At 37.9% G+C, this 18,797-nt stretch overlaps 2 protein-coding genes across 5 annotated transcripts; one reads left to right on the top strand and one right to left on the bottom strand.

Moving 5' to 3' along the window:
• The first annotated feature begins 163 nt into the window (after positions 1–163).
• Positions 164–5,191, top strand: zpax4 (zona pellucida protein AX 4). 2 transcript variants are annotated; one of them, XM_043245680.1, is made up of 19 exons: positions 164–337; positions 428–507; positions 595–684; positions 796–923; positions 1,147–1,287; positions 1,355–1,426; positions 1,501–1,671; positions 1,783–1,879; positions 2,004–2,227; positions 2,308–2,461; positions 2,605–2,813; positions 2,928–3,072; positions 3,222–3,427; positions 3,552–3,669; positions 3,878–4,047; positions 4,417–4,514; positions 4,592–4,701; positions 4,816–4,984; positions 5,100–5,191. In XM_043245680.1, the coding sequence occupies exons 1-18, from the start codon at positions 315–317 to the stop codon at positions 4,944–4,946; spliced, it is 2,367 nt and encodes a 788-aa protein (XP_043101615.1). In that variant the 5' UTR covers positions 164–314; the 3' UTR covers positions 4,947–4,984; positions 5,100–5,191. The 2 variants fall into 2 exon arrangements, with proteins under 2 accessions (XP_043101615.1, XP_043101616.1); XM_043245681.1 differs by having other exon boundaries at positions 168–337; positions 477–507.
• Positions 5,192–5,196: 5 nt separating this feature from the next.
• On the bottom strand, positions 5,197–18,376 carry si:dkey-19b23.10. 3 transcript variants are annotated; one of them, XM_043245677.1, is made up of 12 exons: positions 18,139–18,376; positions 11,532–12,351; positions 11,331–11,452; positions 11,022–11,174; positions 9,321–9,544; positions 8,088–8,239; positions 7,906–8,009; positions 7,699–7,759; positions 7,532–7,620; positions 7,313–7,447; positions 5,916–6,016; positions 5,197–5,776 (listed from the first exon to the last, which is right to left on the bottom strand). In XM_043245677.1, the coding sequence occupies exons 2-12, from the start codon at positions 12,301–12,303 to the stop codon at positions 5,302–5,304; spliced, it is 2,388 nt and encodes a 795-aa protein (XP_043101612.1). In that variant the 5' UTR covers positions 12,304–12,351; positions 18,139–18,376; the 3' UTR covers positions 5,197–5,301. The 3 variants fall into 3 exon arrangements, with proteins under 3 accessions (XP_043101612.1, XP_043101614.1, XP_043101613.1); XM_043245679.1 differs by lacking the exon at positions 18,139–18,376 and adding an exon at positions 13,077–15,239; XM_043245678.1 differs by lacking the exon at positions 18,139–18,376 and adding an exon at positions 12,659–13,058.
• Positions 18,377–18,797: the final 421 nt, after the last annotated feature.

The following is an 18,797-nucleotide window of genomic DNA, read 5'->3' as shown; positions in this document are numbered from 1 at the left end:
GAATTTATTTCTTCAGCTTTGGATAATGGGAGGAGCTTACAGTCAACCAGGAAGTTTTGTTAAAAACTGCAACCAGTTAATCAGCCGGAGTTAATTATGACTAACGTTTGTCCTAATAAGCACAGCTGTGCTGTTGAAGTAGCCAATCGTCCCAACCAACTGCTAACAAGTCAATCAACATTATACATTTAAAATCTATTCGTCAGCACGTTTTCCTTCTTAGCTGTATAGTTTGGAATATTGTTTTAGTGCTAATGTAGTTTTGCTAGTGTTTTGGGCTAACATACTACAGAGCTATAAGTCAATCAGCGGTTATGGCTTTTGGATTTGTTTCAGGGTAATTGATTTTTAAACTTTCTTTTCCACAACTCCTTACTGTATGTGAAGTGAATCCAGTGGCGTTTGTTTTGTTTTTTTTCCTCATTAGTGGGCTTCTACTTATGTGTGCATTAACTAGTGCTCTGCTTGACTCAAAGGCATTGCAACAGTCCTTCAGCCTACCACAAAGTAAGGGCTTGCAGAGAGATTATTATTATTATTATTATTATTAAACCTGTTTGCTTCTCTCAAACAATGTTTTTGTCTTGCTTCTAGCTACCATTAACATTGAATGCAAGGCCAATTCCCTGTTCATCTCCCTAGACATGCCTGCTTCTGGCAGTCAGCCTCGTTTTGAGGCAGTTGGTGGGTTTGAAACCCATTTTCCACTGTTTTTTTTTTTTTTTTTTTTTTTTTTTTTTTTTTCCCTCTAGAGTAAAAGACCCATTCCCTTCCTCTTGTTTTTCTGGTCTTTAGATGCCACGGGTGCATATCCGATCACAGAGAGCTATGGGGTTCAGTGTGGTTATACTTACTCTGTGCAGCCTCTGTGGGGTCGTGTTGTTCTCAGAGCCTCATACTTCTCCTGTCACACAGACAACCAGGTACAAAACCCATTCCATTATGATGGATCGCTTTCAGGAAAACGAGTGTGAACTACACTAATGGCCAAAAGTATGGTCAATTTGTTTGTTTTTTTTTGTCCCTTAATTCTTTGAACAGAATCAAAAGAACTTTAATGTTGCTTGTTTAAACTACTGCCTATCCACTGTATTGTATTTTTCCAAAAATAGTTTGGAAAGTTCCTAAAATTATTATTCCTTCCAGAATGATGAGGTCTTCACCTTCATGTTTGGTGTATTCATTACGGATCAACTTGGCAAAGAATCATTTTTCAACGTTTCCAAGACTTGCTCTGTTCCTCCTTTCCCTCCAAGAGTGGTTACTTGTGAAGAGAACTATGTGGAGGTATGAGTATGACTTTTGTGGTGTCTGTGCCCCGTTTATAAAATGGCCTCCCTTCCTTCACCTTTAGGCGTCTGTGAGAACTGACCTACCTTGCCCTACATCAGGCAGTATTAAAGATTTCTCTGCATCTTTCTCTGTGGTAAGTGGCTAGCTCTTGTTCTTAAGGGTTCACTTTTAAGTCCTGGTGTACCTTATTTACTTTTTTCCTCATAGGTCCATAGTTCAGCATTTGAGGCCTGGCAAGTGATGCTACAACGAGAGGGACAGCAACCTGACGTCATGTCAACTGAAAAGGCGGCTACTCTGGGCTACTTCATAATGCTCACACCTGGCAGACTTGTATTTCGGACAACCTTTGGACAACCTCATGCTTCTCTTAAAATGGTGTGGTTAATGTTACTTGCACTTAAGCCAGAACGGGGACGTGTGGCTTGATTTCAATTGTTTACAAAAATATTTAGCATAAATTTTTAGCCACTTCATTTAACTTTTCAGGTTAATAGTGTTGCGGTTGAAGTGATCCAAGCCACAGTGTTTTTCAGACAAAACTGGATGGTGGTCATGGTGGATCTAATTGCTGCCTATTCACTGGGTAAGCATTTGTTAACACCGTTAAGAACGCTATTTGGAATAATGCTTGGTATTGTAAAAATGAGAGGAATTTTAGCACTTGAACAATATTGCAGGAGTCACCTTCACATTTTAATACTCTTCAGATGAAGGCATTTTTGATGGCTACCGACTTCACTGGAGGACCCCTGCAGTGTTGACTCCCTTGTCTGTAGGAACATCAGATTTGAGTAGTGAGTACATGGGCATAGGAGTCGATGGTGACATTCTAAATGAACAGGCTGTAGCAGCCCGAGGCTACTCTGTGGTGGTCAGTGATGGGACCATAGACTGCAGCATCCCATTTGCTGCTGAGGGAGGGATCAGAAAGGTATGGTCCTTGAATGTCATTTTAGGCATGCCAAGGTAATTCTTACCTCAGTTAAATCTGACGTTACCCTGTGCCCACAGAGCTTTGTGGCCGGCAATGTGTATAATGTGCTATATGCAGTCGTGCTGACGTACCAGCAAGTGTTTGTGGACCAGCGTGGAGTAAAGACAGAGTACAATGTAGTCCGGCAAATGGCTACACCACCAATTCCTTATCCTCCTTTTTCAGTTAACCGTGAGTTTATTACTTTTGAGCACATGCGTGTGTTGGTGGGGTTTTGGGGGTGTTGGGGTTTGTTTTTTTTTTTTTTTTTTTTTTTTCCTTACTGTGACCAGATTCCTCCTTTTTTAATAATCTATGGTATTGACTCCTCCCAGAAACCGTTACTGAGGAGCGAGTCTTCACAGTCTACCTGGGTAATATTCCTTTCGATGTGGAACTGGTGTCGGTGGAGCTGAATGGGAAGGAGGTCTCTACATCATCGGCCACACAGATGGGATATTTCCTCAACAAAGTCCCCGAAAGCAATATTACTTTTTCATGCATCATTAGGGTGCCATTTGATGACCAGGTTGTTGTGAAACAGGTGAGTTTGCTTTTTGGTTACATTTGAGGCTACAGTGGGGTAGTGGGGGGGTACACGTAAAGTTAACTTAACTATAACGTTGGAGCTTGTTTTTGAGTTCAAGTTCTCTTCCAGTACACTTCAGAGGGCCTCTTTGAGTACTCGTTGGAAATTAAATGGACTTTGTACATCATGCCTCAGATGGAGGCCTACTACCATTTTTCCTCTGTGGTTGCTCTTGTCCAAGTGAGCCAAGATGTTCCTGACGTCCCCGCTGCCTGTAAGTTCTTAATTTATCAGTATCTTTTAAGAGTTAAGGTTTACATTTTAAGGTACTAGCTGTCAAAGTACTGCACTAATACACTGTTTCAAAGTGGTATCTTATGTCATGCATTAAGTGGGTCTACTTGGGGTCCTTTCTCTTCACAGCCCCTCCGGTCTTTAACAGCATGTGTACTGATGGTGGCATAAGCTTTATGAAGAACAATAAGAAATCTGACTACTTGTGGGACATTACCATTGGTTCCTACACATTGACCCCACAGCTGGCATCGGAGCGTGGCTACATCTTGATGAATGACAGCAACACCTTACAACTGAATGTTCCTCTCTTTACCATTGGATACGTCTATGAGGTTAGACTACCTTTTTTTTTTTTTTTTTTTTTAAATTGTGTAGCAAGACCTATTTGCAGAGGCCATTTAAGTTTCTCAGTTAATGTTTCAATTTTGTGGCTGACATCTGCCATCTCTTTTATAGAATATTACTCTGCAGCAGTTTTATGGAACTTTTGAACTTCTTGCCAGAAATACTCAGACCTTGAAGATTGAGCAGTCCTCTGCTAAAAGCTGCCTCTTCCAAACCACTGAGCTCTTGGGTAATGTAGCTGCTCTTACTGGCTTCACCCAAATCTATGGCATTGGTATCAGAGTGCATTTTCCTTTTGGAAGTACTTGTGTATCTGGAGATTTTAGCTTGTTTTGATCCAATGTATATAGGGATGGACTAGTAAAGGATTGGGTAAAGGGGCAAATGTTTGCTTGGTTAAAGGTTTTGTCTTTTTTTTTTTTTTTTTTTTTTCCCAGTGTGCTCTACTGGGGGTGTGATGACTGTAGTGAGTGACCTCACTAAAGCAGTACTTTCTGCTGACCCTGCCAGAACCACACTATTGGACATAAACTGCAGACCTCAAGAAACCGATGAGACCAGAGTACTCTTCTCTTTTGGTCTCAACACCTGTGGCACTAGATTTCAGGTGTGTTGCTAAATGTACCCATTAAATCCTATTGAGGGCAGGCCAGGCATAACTGCAAAAAGTTTTCCAACGCAAACTGGCTTTCAAAATATTTTGGGGGTCTTCAAAGGTTTGCATTTGACTTTGAACCATGGACTATTTAAAAACAACCCACAGAAAACGTATTAAATGTCTCAGTTCTGTAGACTTTGCATCACTAGGACCAGGCAGCGATGAGGGAGATGATTTTATAAAAAAAAAAGGTACACTTGCAAAAACTCCTGAGGATTAGGTTTGGGAAAAGTCAATATTTTGATGGGTGTATGGTTGGGGTTTGTCTTGTATAAGAGGTTTAAAAATCTGACCTGTGGCTTTACTCAACTTGTTTAGATTAATCAGCAGTATGTGACTTATGAAAATGAGATCATATTTCATGAGTTATATTCCACGGACAATAGACCTGTCATCACACGAGATGCAGCATACAGGTATCTTTTTCCATTAACTATGCAGCTCCAAACTTTTTTTTTTTTTTTTTTTTTAAATGTATTTTTTTTTAAATCAGGATGACTGTGAGGTGCATTTACCCAGTAAGTGGCATTGAAAGCATTCTTGTGGACCGTCAGTTCAGAGCACAGACTCCTGGAATTGGACAAATCAAGGACCCTGTGAAGGGCAAGTTAACCTGCTTAATTACCTGTAACTTGTAACCATTTATAATGTGGCTACAATCTTGTGCCTTTTTTTTTTTTTTTTTTTTTTTTTTTTTTTTTTTTTTTAAATCTGCAGTTCCTCCCCAAATGCTTAAGCCCTTGCAACAGCCAACGCAAACCTTGCAACAGCAGAAACAAGCCATTATGAAGCCCTCTCTTCAGGCATCTAATGCAAGGAAAGCAGCTGTGTATGTACGAGTGGGCTAGTGGAACATGACTAGACCACACTACCCAGTGGTCATTAGGTAGTATAATTGACTTTTAACTTGGTTACAATTTTAAAGACTTAAGTTTATGGTAGCATCTGATATACTTTTTTTTTTTTTTTTTTTTTTTTTTTTTTTTTTTTTCCTTCCCCAGGTCCTAAAGGATGCTTTTAGGTTTGTGGTATTTAATGAACTCTTAAGTGTTTTGTGCTTGTGGGGGAAAAAAAATAAAAACTCCAAGCATTTTGCGCCTTTTTGTCTTTTTATATAAAAAAAAAAAAAAAAAAAAACACTTCAGAAATCTTGCATTTTTAATAATCTTATGGAAATGATTTTGAATGAACTGTACAAGTCAGTTATTGAGCATCAGCCCATGGTTTACTCGCACTGTCCTGTATGCTCAAATGGAGCCCATTCACCATGGAGCCCCTGTTATAGAGCAGGCCTCCCGTGTCTACGCTGTGCATGGAGCCCCATGTCTGCTGATGTCCTGTGTGGAGTGTTAAGGGAGGTTTGGCCACAATCTGTGGATTCTGGGTGGGAGCCATGCAACTTGTACTGCTGGTTGGGCATGTACTCGGAGTCTTTGTGCTCTGAAGAAAAGTCAGCTGGGTCTGTGATTGGACCAAGTTCTGAATCAGGCTTTGGGTCAGGATGTGATTCTGATGGTGGGTCTGGGTTAGGATTTGCTGGTTTGGATGAGCCAGTGCTCTGGTCAGGTTGAGGTTATGGTGCTGGTTTGGGTGTATCTGTAGTTTCTCCCTCCAATCCTCTTGTTGCTGCCGATGGATCTTCATGTGAGCATTTCTACTTTTGATTTTATAGAACATCCTAAAAAGGATAAGATGAAAAGACAGATCGGAACCACCTCATAGCCAAGTAAGCATGTATTTGCCATTGACGCACACAACCATGATTTTCAGAACTAGTGTGTACCACAAGAACGCAGGCAAAATTTGACTGTACTTACTTTCCACACTGTTTACAGGGAAAGCTTGTGGGAAGTGGTGGGGTATGAATCAGTCTGTCAATACTGGCTTGGTTAACCAACAACTTTGGGGCTGTAGGAACCTGTAGAAGAGTAATATTTTCAAAAAACCTGCCTTTGTCGTAATGTTACCCGTTGAAACAAGCATTTCCTCTTACTAACCATCGTAGCATGGTTTTATATTAATACTATTATTTTATAGAAATAGTTTAACTTTCACAGTTTGGCGGCTTTTTTTTTTTTTTTTTTTTTTTAGCTCAAATATAGCATGCCGTAAATGCATTTATGCTGCAACAGTACAGCTGCATTAAATGTTTCCCATTTAAATACACTTTACATATGGAGAAAAAAAACCCAGCAAGTGACCTCAAAGTGAGTGGCTTGATTTAAGTCACTGGGTAATTCAAACAATTTGTTTAGAGGGTTGATTCATTTAAGAATGAACCAAGGGTGCTTATCAACTCTTTGTGCATCCTCATTTCCTTTCCTTGTGTCTTAGCTCCACCCCCTTAGGATAAGGGGGAAGGATGCTAGAAAAGGAAAGGAGGACGAAGCAAGCACAGGAAGAACGCTTGTATATCCTTGACCACTCTAGCTTCAATTCAAAGCATTATCGGCTGCGCTAAAGGGATCTGCCAGTATGTTAAAGTTTAAGGCATTCATAATAAACATTAATAAAGCAATATGTTCTAATATGAGACATGTATGGCGTATATAAACAGCAAAAGTTAAAATCTAAATGTAAACGTTTAAGTCAATTATCACGCTACAATAGAAGTTCTGTCTCACAAGCATTTATAAATGCGCAATGCGAAGTACTACTTTTACTACTTTAGGTTTACATGCTTTTCCCTCCCCTACTATTTAAAAATAAAAATTACGCTCAATAATGTCTCATACTTAAAGAAGAGGATGTGACTGTAAAATGAAAGTCAGGCATGGTGAAAACCATTTCTAAAATTTATTAAAATTTTTTAATTCACTTCTCTAAAGTAGTGACGAGAGAAACAAAATTTTGAAAACAATCATGTGTGAGGAAATCAGTTCAATTGATAAAAAATTGCCCAAATACCACAGGCCAGCACAGGCTGGTCACAGCAAAACTCAAAATTACATTACAAACCTATTGTAAAAATAATTAAGTACTATTAAATTTTGGATAATAAAAATTTTATAAAAAAGGTTCTGTACAGATGTTTTTTTTAATGCACAGTGCTGATTTTGTGTGCTATTAGGTAAGGCTGGACAGACAAGGTTATTTAAAAGCAGGTTAATGTCATTCACATTTTGTCTTCATTAAAATCAGCCTAAAAACCATTACACACCCATTCATGGGTTAACCCTTATGATTGCAGACTGCTGTAATCTAAGTGACTTACCTGACTGATGATTGCTGCAATTCTCTCTTCCTCCAGACTTTCTTTTTCTCTCTCCCTCTGCTTGTTCTGTTTCTCTGAAAGCCTCTTGGAGTTGTAATAGAATTCAATACATTGTGACACCTGCTTTGTTCTCACCTGAAAGTATGACAACATTAAAATTCTCAAATCTCTGATATTTGTTGGCTTACAGTTGCACACAAGTTCAATATAGGTAATTACCATTTTGTGTATAAAGGAAAAATCTTTTCCATAAATTGTAAATGCTTTATGGAACAGTCTCTGTTCACTCAAAGTCCATATGTCCTTTCCTAAATGGAAAGTGGAACAGGATTATTTTATTTGTTTATACCGTTAACGTTTTTGACAATCAACGAACGAGCGTTTACCAGAATAGTGATAGTTTTCTGATGGAGGGGAGTTTTTAAACAACAGCATCTCCAACGCTGTCTGTCAACGAGAGCAAATGAGAAAATTAAACGTTATATTGCATTATTTGGGAAAGAAAATCACCAGAAGTCATAATTACCCAGAAACCTAACTTGGGGGAAAAAAAAAAAATCATAAATCTCCAAACTTGATTTTGTTGTTCTTACTAGAATGTTTCCCTGGCAATGAGACAGGCTGTGAAGAGCAAGCTCCAGATTGGCGCCACCTCCTGGCAGAACACTGGAGGCGCTCAGGTCAAGAAGATTCTCCACTGAGTTACAAGATCACACTCATTAATTTAAAACAGAAAAACGGTAAAATGGTAATTGAAATATTTAATTTTGATTACCGTGCTGTAAGAGGGAGTCATTTTTCTCTAGCTCTTCCCAAGGTTTCCATAACAACTCTTCCCTTACTGGTTCCTCTGGATGCACCTCGCGCTCTCTTCCTGTTATCAGATCTGGCAGCTCGGCTTGGAACTCTGGGCCTATATTTATGCACCTTGATTATGAAAGTGACAGAAAGTTTAGTAAAAAAAAAAATCATCTGTTTCAGAAAAATTGACAAGTATATTAACCCTCTGTTATTGTTTGGTAGCCTCGCACAGCCAGACCTTCCGTCTGACGGCAGAAGATCTGCAAACTTTCCCCGCTTCGATTGGCCAAGACCCGCCCATGAGGCCTTCTGACTGACAGGTAAAGCCACCAATCATGTTTCGTTTTGTGGCGCGTCATCATTAGGGGCGTGGAAATGTCGCCACATTAAAATATCGGTATCGATTCTACGCAGTTAACGTTAAATTTGTAAGATACATTTGAAAATCAAGCGTTCGTCGTCACAGTAGTAAACACGACACCTTTTTTTAAACTTTATTGGAATAGTATGAAACAGCGAAAACTTTGGCACGAGGGGGCGAACTACGGGAGACGTGAAAATGTGATTCGTGAAATTTTTTTGGGGGGGGACTCTCAAAAAATATTTACAATGTTTTATTTTGATGTGCAATTTCAGTTTTGTGTAATCATGTCATCATGTGTAAAAATGCGAAAAATATAATTCATTCATTTTGAGACTTTTAATTAATGGATTTTATTTAAATGAATGGATTAAATCAATGTTTTAAAGTAAAATATGTTTCTAAAATATAAATATCATATTAATATTGTCAGAATAAACTGCTGCAACTTATAAAACTTTATAAATTTCACTTAAACTTCACCTCGGCAATAATCTGTGCTCTAAAGCATTGTTAAATTAATTTAATTTCCAGGTTTATGACTTAAAAAGTGATAAACAGGTAATGAATCATAACTATCCCATTTATATAATTTAATACCATAAATTCTCCTTAAAACCCTTCCAAAATATTAAACAAACAAAAATACATTTTCAAACTACAGTTTAAAATAGAATGAATTTTTAGCCACATGCAAACAACAAATTTTGCATCATTTATCTCCTGACAGATTGTTGTTGTCAAATAAGAAACAATTATTGTTAGCTGTTCAGACATGCTTTTTAATTAAAACGACCAATGAGCAACCAGAACGGAGAAGAAACAAACAAACATTTGAACGCTGACCTTTGTGAGTCATCGTCTTTCCTTTCGTGTGTCCAAAGTGCTCTGTTTTCCACAGCTAGGGAAGACAGTAGGTTGCCGAAGAGTCCTGTTCCACTACGTGTCGGGTTCAGCATCGGAGGAGGCGTATAGTGAGGTTTGTTTTCTTCCCAGCTCTCCATGAGCTCTCTACTCATCTGGATCACACTGTTGAAAGGGACTCCAGTATATACAGAACTGGGAACATTCTAGATGAGGTAAATAAGATAACATGTGAGTGAATCTGCTTAAAGTGATGCCAAACGCAGCGTAACAGCTTAAAGCATAAATACTGTACTTATACTTTTAACGAACAACAGTTTCCAGATCTCAGATTTTGTTTTGCATATATAATGTTTTATTTTGTTATATACTGTTATTCAAAACTTTGTGGACAGTAAGAATTTTTTATTGTTTTGGAAAGAGTCTTAATTCTACTCGGGCTGCATTTATTTGACTCAAAATACTGTGAAAAAACTGTAATTATATGAAGTAATATTACAATTTAGAAAAAGTGTTTTTTTAGTATATTTAAAAATGTAATTTGTTCCTTTTGATAAAAAATTATAAATTTTTATCAGGCATTATTCCAGACTTTAGTGTCATATTTACATTACATTTAGTCATTTAGCAGATGCTTTTATACAAAGTGACTTAAGAATGAGAACAATGGAAGCAATCAAAATCAACAAAAGAGCAATGATATGCACATGCATATCACAGTACATAACAGTTTTTTATTATATAATAAATAAAAATAGAAAAAGAATATAGCAAGCTTTTTTTCGCTGCTTTTAATTTTAGAATAAATAAAATAATAGAAAAATAGGTTGAATACAAAAAGATTAGAAAAGCTAGTGTTATTTTTTGTTAAGAAAACAAGCAGTTATTAAATGAGCAGAAGGCAAGGTTTTTTTTTTTTTTTTTTCTAAGAGTAGAATTAGAATAGAGAGATGAGAGTTGTAGAGATGGAAAAGATTCTTGAAGATAGGATTCAGCTGCTCGGATTGAGTTGGGAAGGTTATTCCACCAGAAGTGAACATTTAATTTATAATTTAAAAGTCTGTGAAAGTGATTTTGGGCCTCTTTGACATGATACAATAAAGCGTTCACTAGCAGAACACAAGCTTCTAGACACAAAAGTCTGAAGTTATGGATTTAGGAAAAAGGATGCAGATCATGCTGATCTGATGCTCAAGAAATAGTTCTTGTTATTATCAATCTTACAAACATGATCTGGATACTTTGAATAGAAATAATAATTTTTTTTGTAACATTCTAAATGTTAGTAACACTTTACAATAAAGTGTCATTTGTATTAACTAACATGAACAATGAACAATGCATTTATTACACTATTTATTATTTTTTGTTAATGTTAGTTCATCAAAATACAGTTGTTTATATTTCATTCGTGTTAGTACACGGTGCATTAGCTAATGTTAACAAATTCAACTTGTGATTTTAAAAATCCCTTAGTAAATGCTGAAATTAACATTAATAATACAAGCTGCGCTCACGGTTAGTTCATGTTTACTGATGTTGTTAGCCAATGTTAACTAATGAAAACGATCCATTAAATTGATATATAAAAAGTATTAATTTGTTTAGAACGTCTTAAAAGATTTTACTGACCCCAAACTTTTGAAAGGTACAAAATGATTTAATAAATGAGTGGTCTCTTGCCTGTGTGCTGGAAGACCCCAGAGATTTGTTTGAGGACTCTGGACCGAAGTTTAGTCCACAACTGAATCGTGTTCCTTCTCCTGGCCCTGACCCCTGCACGTGGAGACTAGACTGGTGTAGAGAAGGTCCAAATGAGTGAGAGGCTTGCCCCATCTGTCAAAATAAAAGAATTGCTTGTATATAACATAATGAATATTTATTGCCGTCTTAAACAGCTTAAAGTATATTTAAATTAAATGAGCTGCTTTGACATTAAAGCTATTGATGCATCAGTCAAATATGCTTGACCAAGCTGACAATCAAGTAGACCTGAGGCCATGTCATGTGATCTTCAGATGTCACGGGAACGTGACCCAATTCTTGTGTCACGGAGGCCTGATGATGGTGATGTTGAGTCAGTATAGGGTTGAGGGACATCTGCAGTGAACAGTCTAAGAAAGAAAAGCACGTGCTTTGTTAAAATCGCACTTAAGATTTTACACACAAAGTATAGCATAATGCTGCACGTACCTTTCTGCATGGAGTTGATATGTTTCGGATGAGACGCTCCATGCTCTGAATAAACCAAAGAGGAGTTTGAATCATGTGGAAGGTGCTGCGTTAAGTCCAGGCCGTCGCTGTCTTCAGGTTGTAGCTGGAGCCAAACTGGAAGATTGAACCTGCTGGTGGAGGGTGACGGCAAAGTGGGAAAAAACTGCAGCGACCCATCTGTCTGAGTTTGTATCTGTGACTGGCTCAAGATCTGGCCGGGTATGAAGTGTTGAGGTCGTTTAGGAGGTGAAAAAGATGGCGCAGGCAGGGGCGTCGGCGGTGGGCTAAGAACCAGAGGGAAAGAGAGGGCATATGACGGAGGAGTAGAGCTGCTAAAGCTGCTCTGCTCTCCTCCACCCGGCATTCGGGTGGCGTTACGACTGCAAAATGCCTCTGAGAATGAATCCAGTTTTTGTTGCTGTCGCTCAGTTGTTTCATAACTCTCTGATGCTTCTTGTTGGTGGCAGTGAGAGCTCCAGTCGGCCTCATAAACTCCAGCTTGCGCCTTGTTCCTGTTCAGTCCCATCGAGGACACAGGGGACGTATTCCCCCAGTAAGAAGCGTTCCCCGTTTGATCTATTCCACTCAGAGCGCTCCCGGGGCCATCGGTGGCTTCACACGGGACCTCAAACGGGCCGAGCCCACTTAAAGAACCTTGCTGGTAAAGGTCGTGGCTTGGCCTTTGACCTTCTGTCTGGTGTCGGAACATGGGAGCGAAGGAGAGCGGCTCGGGAGATGTATGGTCAGCCATGTGGCTTGCTGCAACTTTGAGTTATAGGACGCTCATCGCATCTGAAAACTGAAAAGACACACAAAGACAATCAAAAGCCATCAAAAGCCTTTCAACCTCATGAACGTTAGTAAGTCAAACCACACAAACAACACACTGAGACATATTTTCCCAACCGCTGAATGGTTGGTCTTTGTCTTTCTCTGTAACAGTTGGTTTAAAAGACAAATATTCCAACAGAAATGCGGAAACGTTACAGCAGAGAAAAAAAAACTGAGAAACATGTACAGCTATCGAAAGAAAATAAACGGCCTTTGTTCTATGGCTTTTGCTTATCTTCTTACTTTCTTTTTCATACTGTTCGCCCAGTACTCACCAGAGCTTCGCTTTCTTTATCCATAACCTGTTTCTGTTCATGTGCTATCCGTTCATGTCGACCTGAACGCGTGCGATCTTTCTCTCCAGCTAACAAAATTAAGATACAGACACGTGTGAAAGCAGGCGATCTTTCTAGCTCTTCCTCGCTTGTGCGCATTATCATACTTAAATGTGAAAACTCTTTCTCACACATATTTCTTTCACAGGTGCCACCGATCAAAAGGTAAGTCTTCGGTTGTCATAGAGTCACCCCCTCCCTTAAAACCCTGAACCGAAAACCACATCCTGAGGAAGCAGTCACGGATCTCCCTCTATCTGTCTTTCTATATCTCTCTCCCTCTTCTGTCTTGCTCTCCTCCTTAACCTCTTTTCCTTCTCAGTCTATTTTTATCCATTCTCCTACATCACATACTCACAGTCTTCCATAGATCACCCATCTTCTCTCAGTTCAGTGGGGGTCTCAGTCATGGTAAACAGACTGACGGTAGATCAAAAAGGGTCCGCTCCGACCTAACCTTACTTTAGAATACTTTTTTTTTTTACAATTAACAAAAGCTGCAGGATGAAAGCGTGTTGTCTTCAATGATGTTGGCAAGCTATGAGACCTTTAGGGCTTATTGTGCTTGCGGCATGCGTGTTATCTCGAGATTCGCATCTGTTGTGGTTAGTGACTTGAGTATAAAGAACGTAAGTGTTGTCAAACTGGCAGGTAAGGCGTGGGTGTGCGTGTAAGTATATACGACACGAGTGAGAGGCAAAGCTTCCTGTCAAGTGTGTGTGTGTGTGTGTCGGTCAGAAGAACAAGCTTGTGTATTTTTTGTGTGTGTGTGTGAACAGCTGTGTTATTATGTATGTGGCGTGTTAAATAATTGGCTTGATTGCTTTCAGATTTTCGTGCATGCATATATGTGTTTTTCGGCGCATGTGTTTGTGTGGGGGCGAAAAGCAAACTGTTTACACCAGTGAGAATCTGTGGTTGCTCAAAATCATGTGACAGGAAGTTGACCATGAAACAACGACAGAACAGGAAGTGGACAAGGGAAACCTCCGTACACCCCGCCTCCGCTCACTCGCGCTCTCTTACTGCAAGTGTATCCCTCTTATACCCACAATATAAAATCGTTTCCATACCACATACATTGTCTCTGCACCACTTTTTCCACCCACATGTAGTGTTTCCCCTCTCTTTTCTTTCTGCTCTCGCTCTTTTCTCTCTCTCTCATGCAAACTTATTTGCATCATTTTAACTGTTAATTCTTAAACACCAGCAGTTCGGCGTAATCATACGTATTTATTTTGAATGACAGGTCTACTACAGGTCCACCCACTCTGTCACTACGCGTCATATCTTGGTCAGAGGCATTAAACTTTGAGAGACTGTGAATCTGGATGGCCCCCTCATAGGTTGTAGGTTTGGCAGTTTGGCTGATGAGGGTGATGTTAATTCAGTGGTGAGTACAGTATGAATGTACCTGCAGAAATCACCTACACAAACCTCACCATTAGCATAATGTGGGTGAAAGAATAAAGGGTGTAAGACAATACGCCAAGATAAGACGGATTCCTGGACCAGAGAAACGTCGATTTTTCACTCTCGCTGCCCTACTTTTTTTAGCTTTTGCTTTTAAAAATCTGCTTTATACCAGTTGTCGTATTCAAGAACAGAGAGTGTGAGAATTTAGGGCCTAAAGGACCAGCTTTGTCCGTTGAAATGTTCATTAAATCAGTACTGCATACCCCAAATCTATACGTGATCGGATGAAAGGTGAGAATGGGGCGAGTGGGTTAAGGAGGGACAAAAAAACAACAACTTAGGATATAATTGATGGAAAGAGGAGTGTGGAGGCTGTTTTCTAGTTTTCTGTCATATGTGTGAAAGACTGAACAGAGGAGGGGGAAAGCAGCAGAGCGGTTTGGACTTTTTTTTTCCTCTCTCTGTCTATCATTCTATCAAACCATTTATCTTATCTTTAAGACAACGTTTGTAAGTGCGTGCAGAGAGATCACAGACAAATGAGTTTAAAAATTAAAGAAATGAGAGAGTTATAACAGCTGGACCTAAAACTCAAATCGCAAAACGCAAATAATGCTTGTGCTTTAGGTTACGCAAATAAGTGATTGTGCTTTTACAGTTGCGAGTTACGTCCCCCAAAACCTGTAATTTTCTAAAGATTTTTATTATTTTTGAATGAATTTAGGTGCTTCTCTATTATTAGTCTGCTCATGACTGGTGCAGAGTGAAATGTGCTGATTTATGCGTTTTAGGAGGAGCGAGAATTCATTATTTTTAAAAACATTAACACATTTAGAAACTGCTAACGTGTTAAGCAAGCTTCCACTAAATTTCAGTAGTTAACATTTCAACTGATAACATGCGGCTGTAATTTCATGTCGTAGAAAGGAAGAGAACGGCTGGAAATACATGCCTATAAGAAAATCTCTTTTACTCTTGTGCACATTGACTGCTGTATATGGGTAGATGACATATGAATGTCTTGTGGTGTGACAGCAAAATGAAAAAACGCTTAACATTGAAGATAAACCTCTCTCATGCCATTCTATGGATGAAGACACATTTTTCTTATTTGTATGTTAATTTTTTTCCATATGACACCATAGGAAAGAGTAATCTGTCGTTTTGATTAAATCTTGTAGCATGGATTACTAGCATTGTGAGATTCTTCAGTTAAACTGTATAAAATAGTCTGTTAAATTATGTATTGTATAGTATCAGATTCTACTTATGTCTGGTCTTCCATGTCTTTCCAGCTCTGTGACGGTGACCTTTTTAATTTGTAAAAGCATATACTATTTTAAAGACTAATATTATTAATAAAGATTTTAGTTTTGGAATTGCTCACAATTTGCTGCCGCCATTTTATAATAATGTAATGTAATGCTAAAATAGATTAAGTCAATAAACACAAAGTATTCGTGTACTGGTTAGTGGAAAATGGACCTGAAGTGCAAAATCTGCAATTTAGATGATTTTTTTATATTTTTGTATTTACATGAAAATATATTTTTTGCCAATGTCATTTTCCGGAAAAGTTTTTTTCAGTGTTACATTTTTTTTTTTTGCATTATCTTATTGAGCCTTGTTTAAATTACGCATATAAGACCATCTTTGATCCAGTTTCATCAATGTTAGACCTGTAAAAAATAAAATAAAAATAAGTGAATATGATATATGCAAATTAGAGAAAAGTTGCACAAAAGCGATACTAAATAAAATTTTGAATGTGTGCTTTTGTGTGATTTACATGAATATATTTTGGCGTAGTTTTGTTCACAAGGTTTTCGCACAAAAAAATTATACAAAATAATATAAAGTAAAAAATGACAGCACGATATCTGTATGTACCTCGCTGGATCACTGCATTCTCATCTACATAATGATTATTGATCAGATTTATCATTGTTATTATCAGAATGCTTTGTGTTTGTTTATTAACTTGTTTTCATATCAGTGCTCTAGACGAAATAATAGCAAGTTGAACAAATTCTCAACTGAATGCCTTATTTCAGGTTCTAAATGTTTATTGCATATGCATATAATATGTATAAGTGCCCACTGCAGGTCGCTTTGGCTAAAAGCGTCTGCAAAATGACTAAATGTATAAGAAAATGAGCAAAAAAAACTATTTATGCAATTATCTGCATTATCTGATGAAATGCAGCATGTTGTTGTTTTTAAAGATCTAGTTCATATTTAACAGGAGCTACCTAGATTAAATATCTTGCCTTTCGTTGTCTAATAGTAAAACATTTTCATAGTCAAATAACTGCAACGACTGTTAAGTCATGTTTCTAAGGACTACTACAATCTTGCATACAAATATACAATTTACTTCTAAATTAATACCAAAGACTATGATTTTTATATAAACATCGTTAGAAATGCTATAGGTCAAACCATAGATTAAGCTAATTTGGTTGTTATGATCGGTTAGTCAATCAGTTTCCATAAAACAAATTGTAATTTTTTTTTTGCATTCCATTATTAAAAAAAAAAGGTAATTTATTTTTAACCTTCGTCATATTCTATTTGACCCAGTACATAATAAAGGAGATCTGAACGTTAAAATCAACTTAGCGCTTTACGTAATGCCCAACATTCATTCAGCAGCTGAATAAAATAAGACCTAACACTGTAGTATTACTTATGCATATTAAAGATAAATTTGGCTGCAGTAGTCAGTATACAGGAAATATGCCTTTGGTGGATACCATCATCCTCACAGAACAAACACAGAAGTCTCGCGTAATTTAAATATTCAAAAAGGTAAAGGTACAATGCGGAATGTATTGAAGAATTCTTGTTAAATCCTTTTAACAGTCTTTTTTATTGCATATTTTCTGGGGAATCATCACTAGTCTGCAGCAACTGAGTCGTAAAGGCGGTTGTAGGATGTTATCCGTCAGGTGAGTTTAAATTTATAAATAGCAATTCTGAATAAATGAATTGATGAAATGAATTTTCTCTACATGACATTATACTTCGCGATAACAGATAAAAAATAACATCAATGAAAGTTAGCTTATTAGGCCTTGTTGTGTTAAGGTGAAATGTATGGAAAAGACAGAAGACTCATAAAATGTGTTATTAAGAGCCTGACTTATTATTAATCATTTGCATGGTCCACCATCAACAAAAATAGGTCATTGCTGACTGTGTTAAAGGTAAGCACCCTGCACACACTTAGTTGCTGAGGAACATCAGTCCCAAAATCATTGACGCAGGTCTTCAAAGAAATATAATTGCACAGAAAAGGTGAGACCGATATTATCCTCAACGCTCAAAAAAAATGTACGTTTGAGCGCAGAACCAAGAAGAGGTATTTAAACCGCTTTTTCTCACAGGATTGTATGCAATCCAGTTCTGTTCCTCATGAGAATGACTCACGGGGGACGCTTATCATCTACAGACTATCCAAAAATCACAATGTGAAGAATGTCATAGAAGCCACAAAATACGAATGGAGCGAACTATTATAAGTGCCGAAAATGTAAGTATTATTACATTATGCATCTCATCGACTAAAGATGTTCATTAATTAAATGCAAAAATTACAGTCAAAAAGATAACTCATTCAATCCACACTGAGTTTGTAATGTGTCCTCTGTGCTCCAGACGTTTTCCGAAACTAGGCCTCAACATCAATGAAATCTTTCTTGCTACACGTAGATCCATGTTGCTTAAACGAGTTTTTGTGCAAGTCAACACGTCTGGTGCAATACACAGTCTTATGAGTTTCAAAAATAAGCGAAATGCGCCTGCAGCGCTTTTACGTTCAAGATAAAAACCAAATAAGATGAGTGTCAGCACAGCCATGTCTGCGTCTTACATAACTTTGTTTGCAGAACCGAAATACATGTGTACATCCTTCACAGTTTATACAGTTTAAGCACTCGCTAACTCGCTAACTCGTCTGTTTCTGGTTGTCTTGTTCATAAACGGAGTAAGATGTCACTTACCTCTCAGTTCTGAAGTCAAGGCCCGAGGGACAGTTGAATCTGCGAGTTACATGCACGTCTGTGTACACGAGTGAATGAAGGAGGGATGCACTGTTAAGGTAAGATAGACAGACTGAAAGATTCTGCGGAGGCGTTAGTGATGGTTAACTTTTCGTTACGGCAGTCTTCTCTTGGTTCCTCTGATCTTTTGAGGCTTTTGTCATTGTGATCCTGGAAACGAGTGAGAAAAAAACATCACACACCATAGAAAGAGAGAGAAAAAAAAAAAACTATTGCTCCGACTCAGACCTCAGAGGCAGCTCTCAGTTTGACACAGCGCCTGTCCTTGCCCTTACTTTTTTTTTCACTCACTCTTTCTTATCCACCTAGCATTTAATTGTTATCTACTTCTATTAAACACTCAAAAAAACAACCTATTTGTTCATTGTTGTATTTTATTGTATTTCCATGGTCTCCTGTATCACCTCCAGGAGCTTCAACCAGGGGCCCATAAACATACTTTATTGAGCAAGGATAAGATGCTGATAATAATAATAATAATTTTGAAAGCAAAATAGAATTAGTACAGTGTCTGAATAGCATAAATGCTTTTCTTAGTAGCCGTTGATTGCGGATATAACATGCTAAGAGAAGTTTTTTTAGTGCACGTCTCAAAAGAA

Source organism: Puntigrus tetrazona, chromosome 7 (assembly GCF_018831695.1).
Source record: "Puntigrus tetrazona isolate hp1 chromosome 7, ASM1883169v1, whole genome shotgun sequence".
NCBI lineage: Eukaryota > Metazoa > Chordata > Actinopteri > Cypriniformes > Cyprinidae > Puntigrus > Puntigrus tetrazona.
Note: the sequence above shows the minus strand (reverse complement) of the source record. Positions and strands in the feature narration are given on the sequence as shown.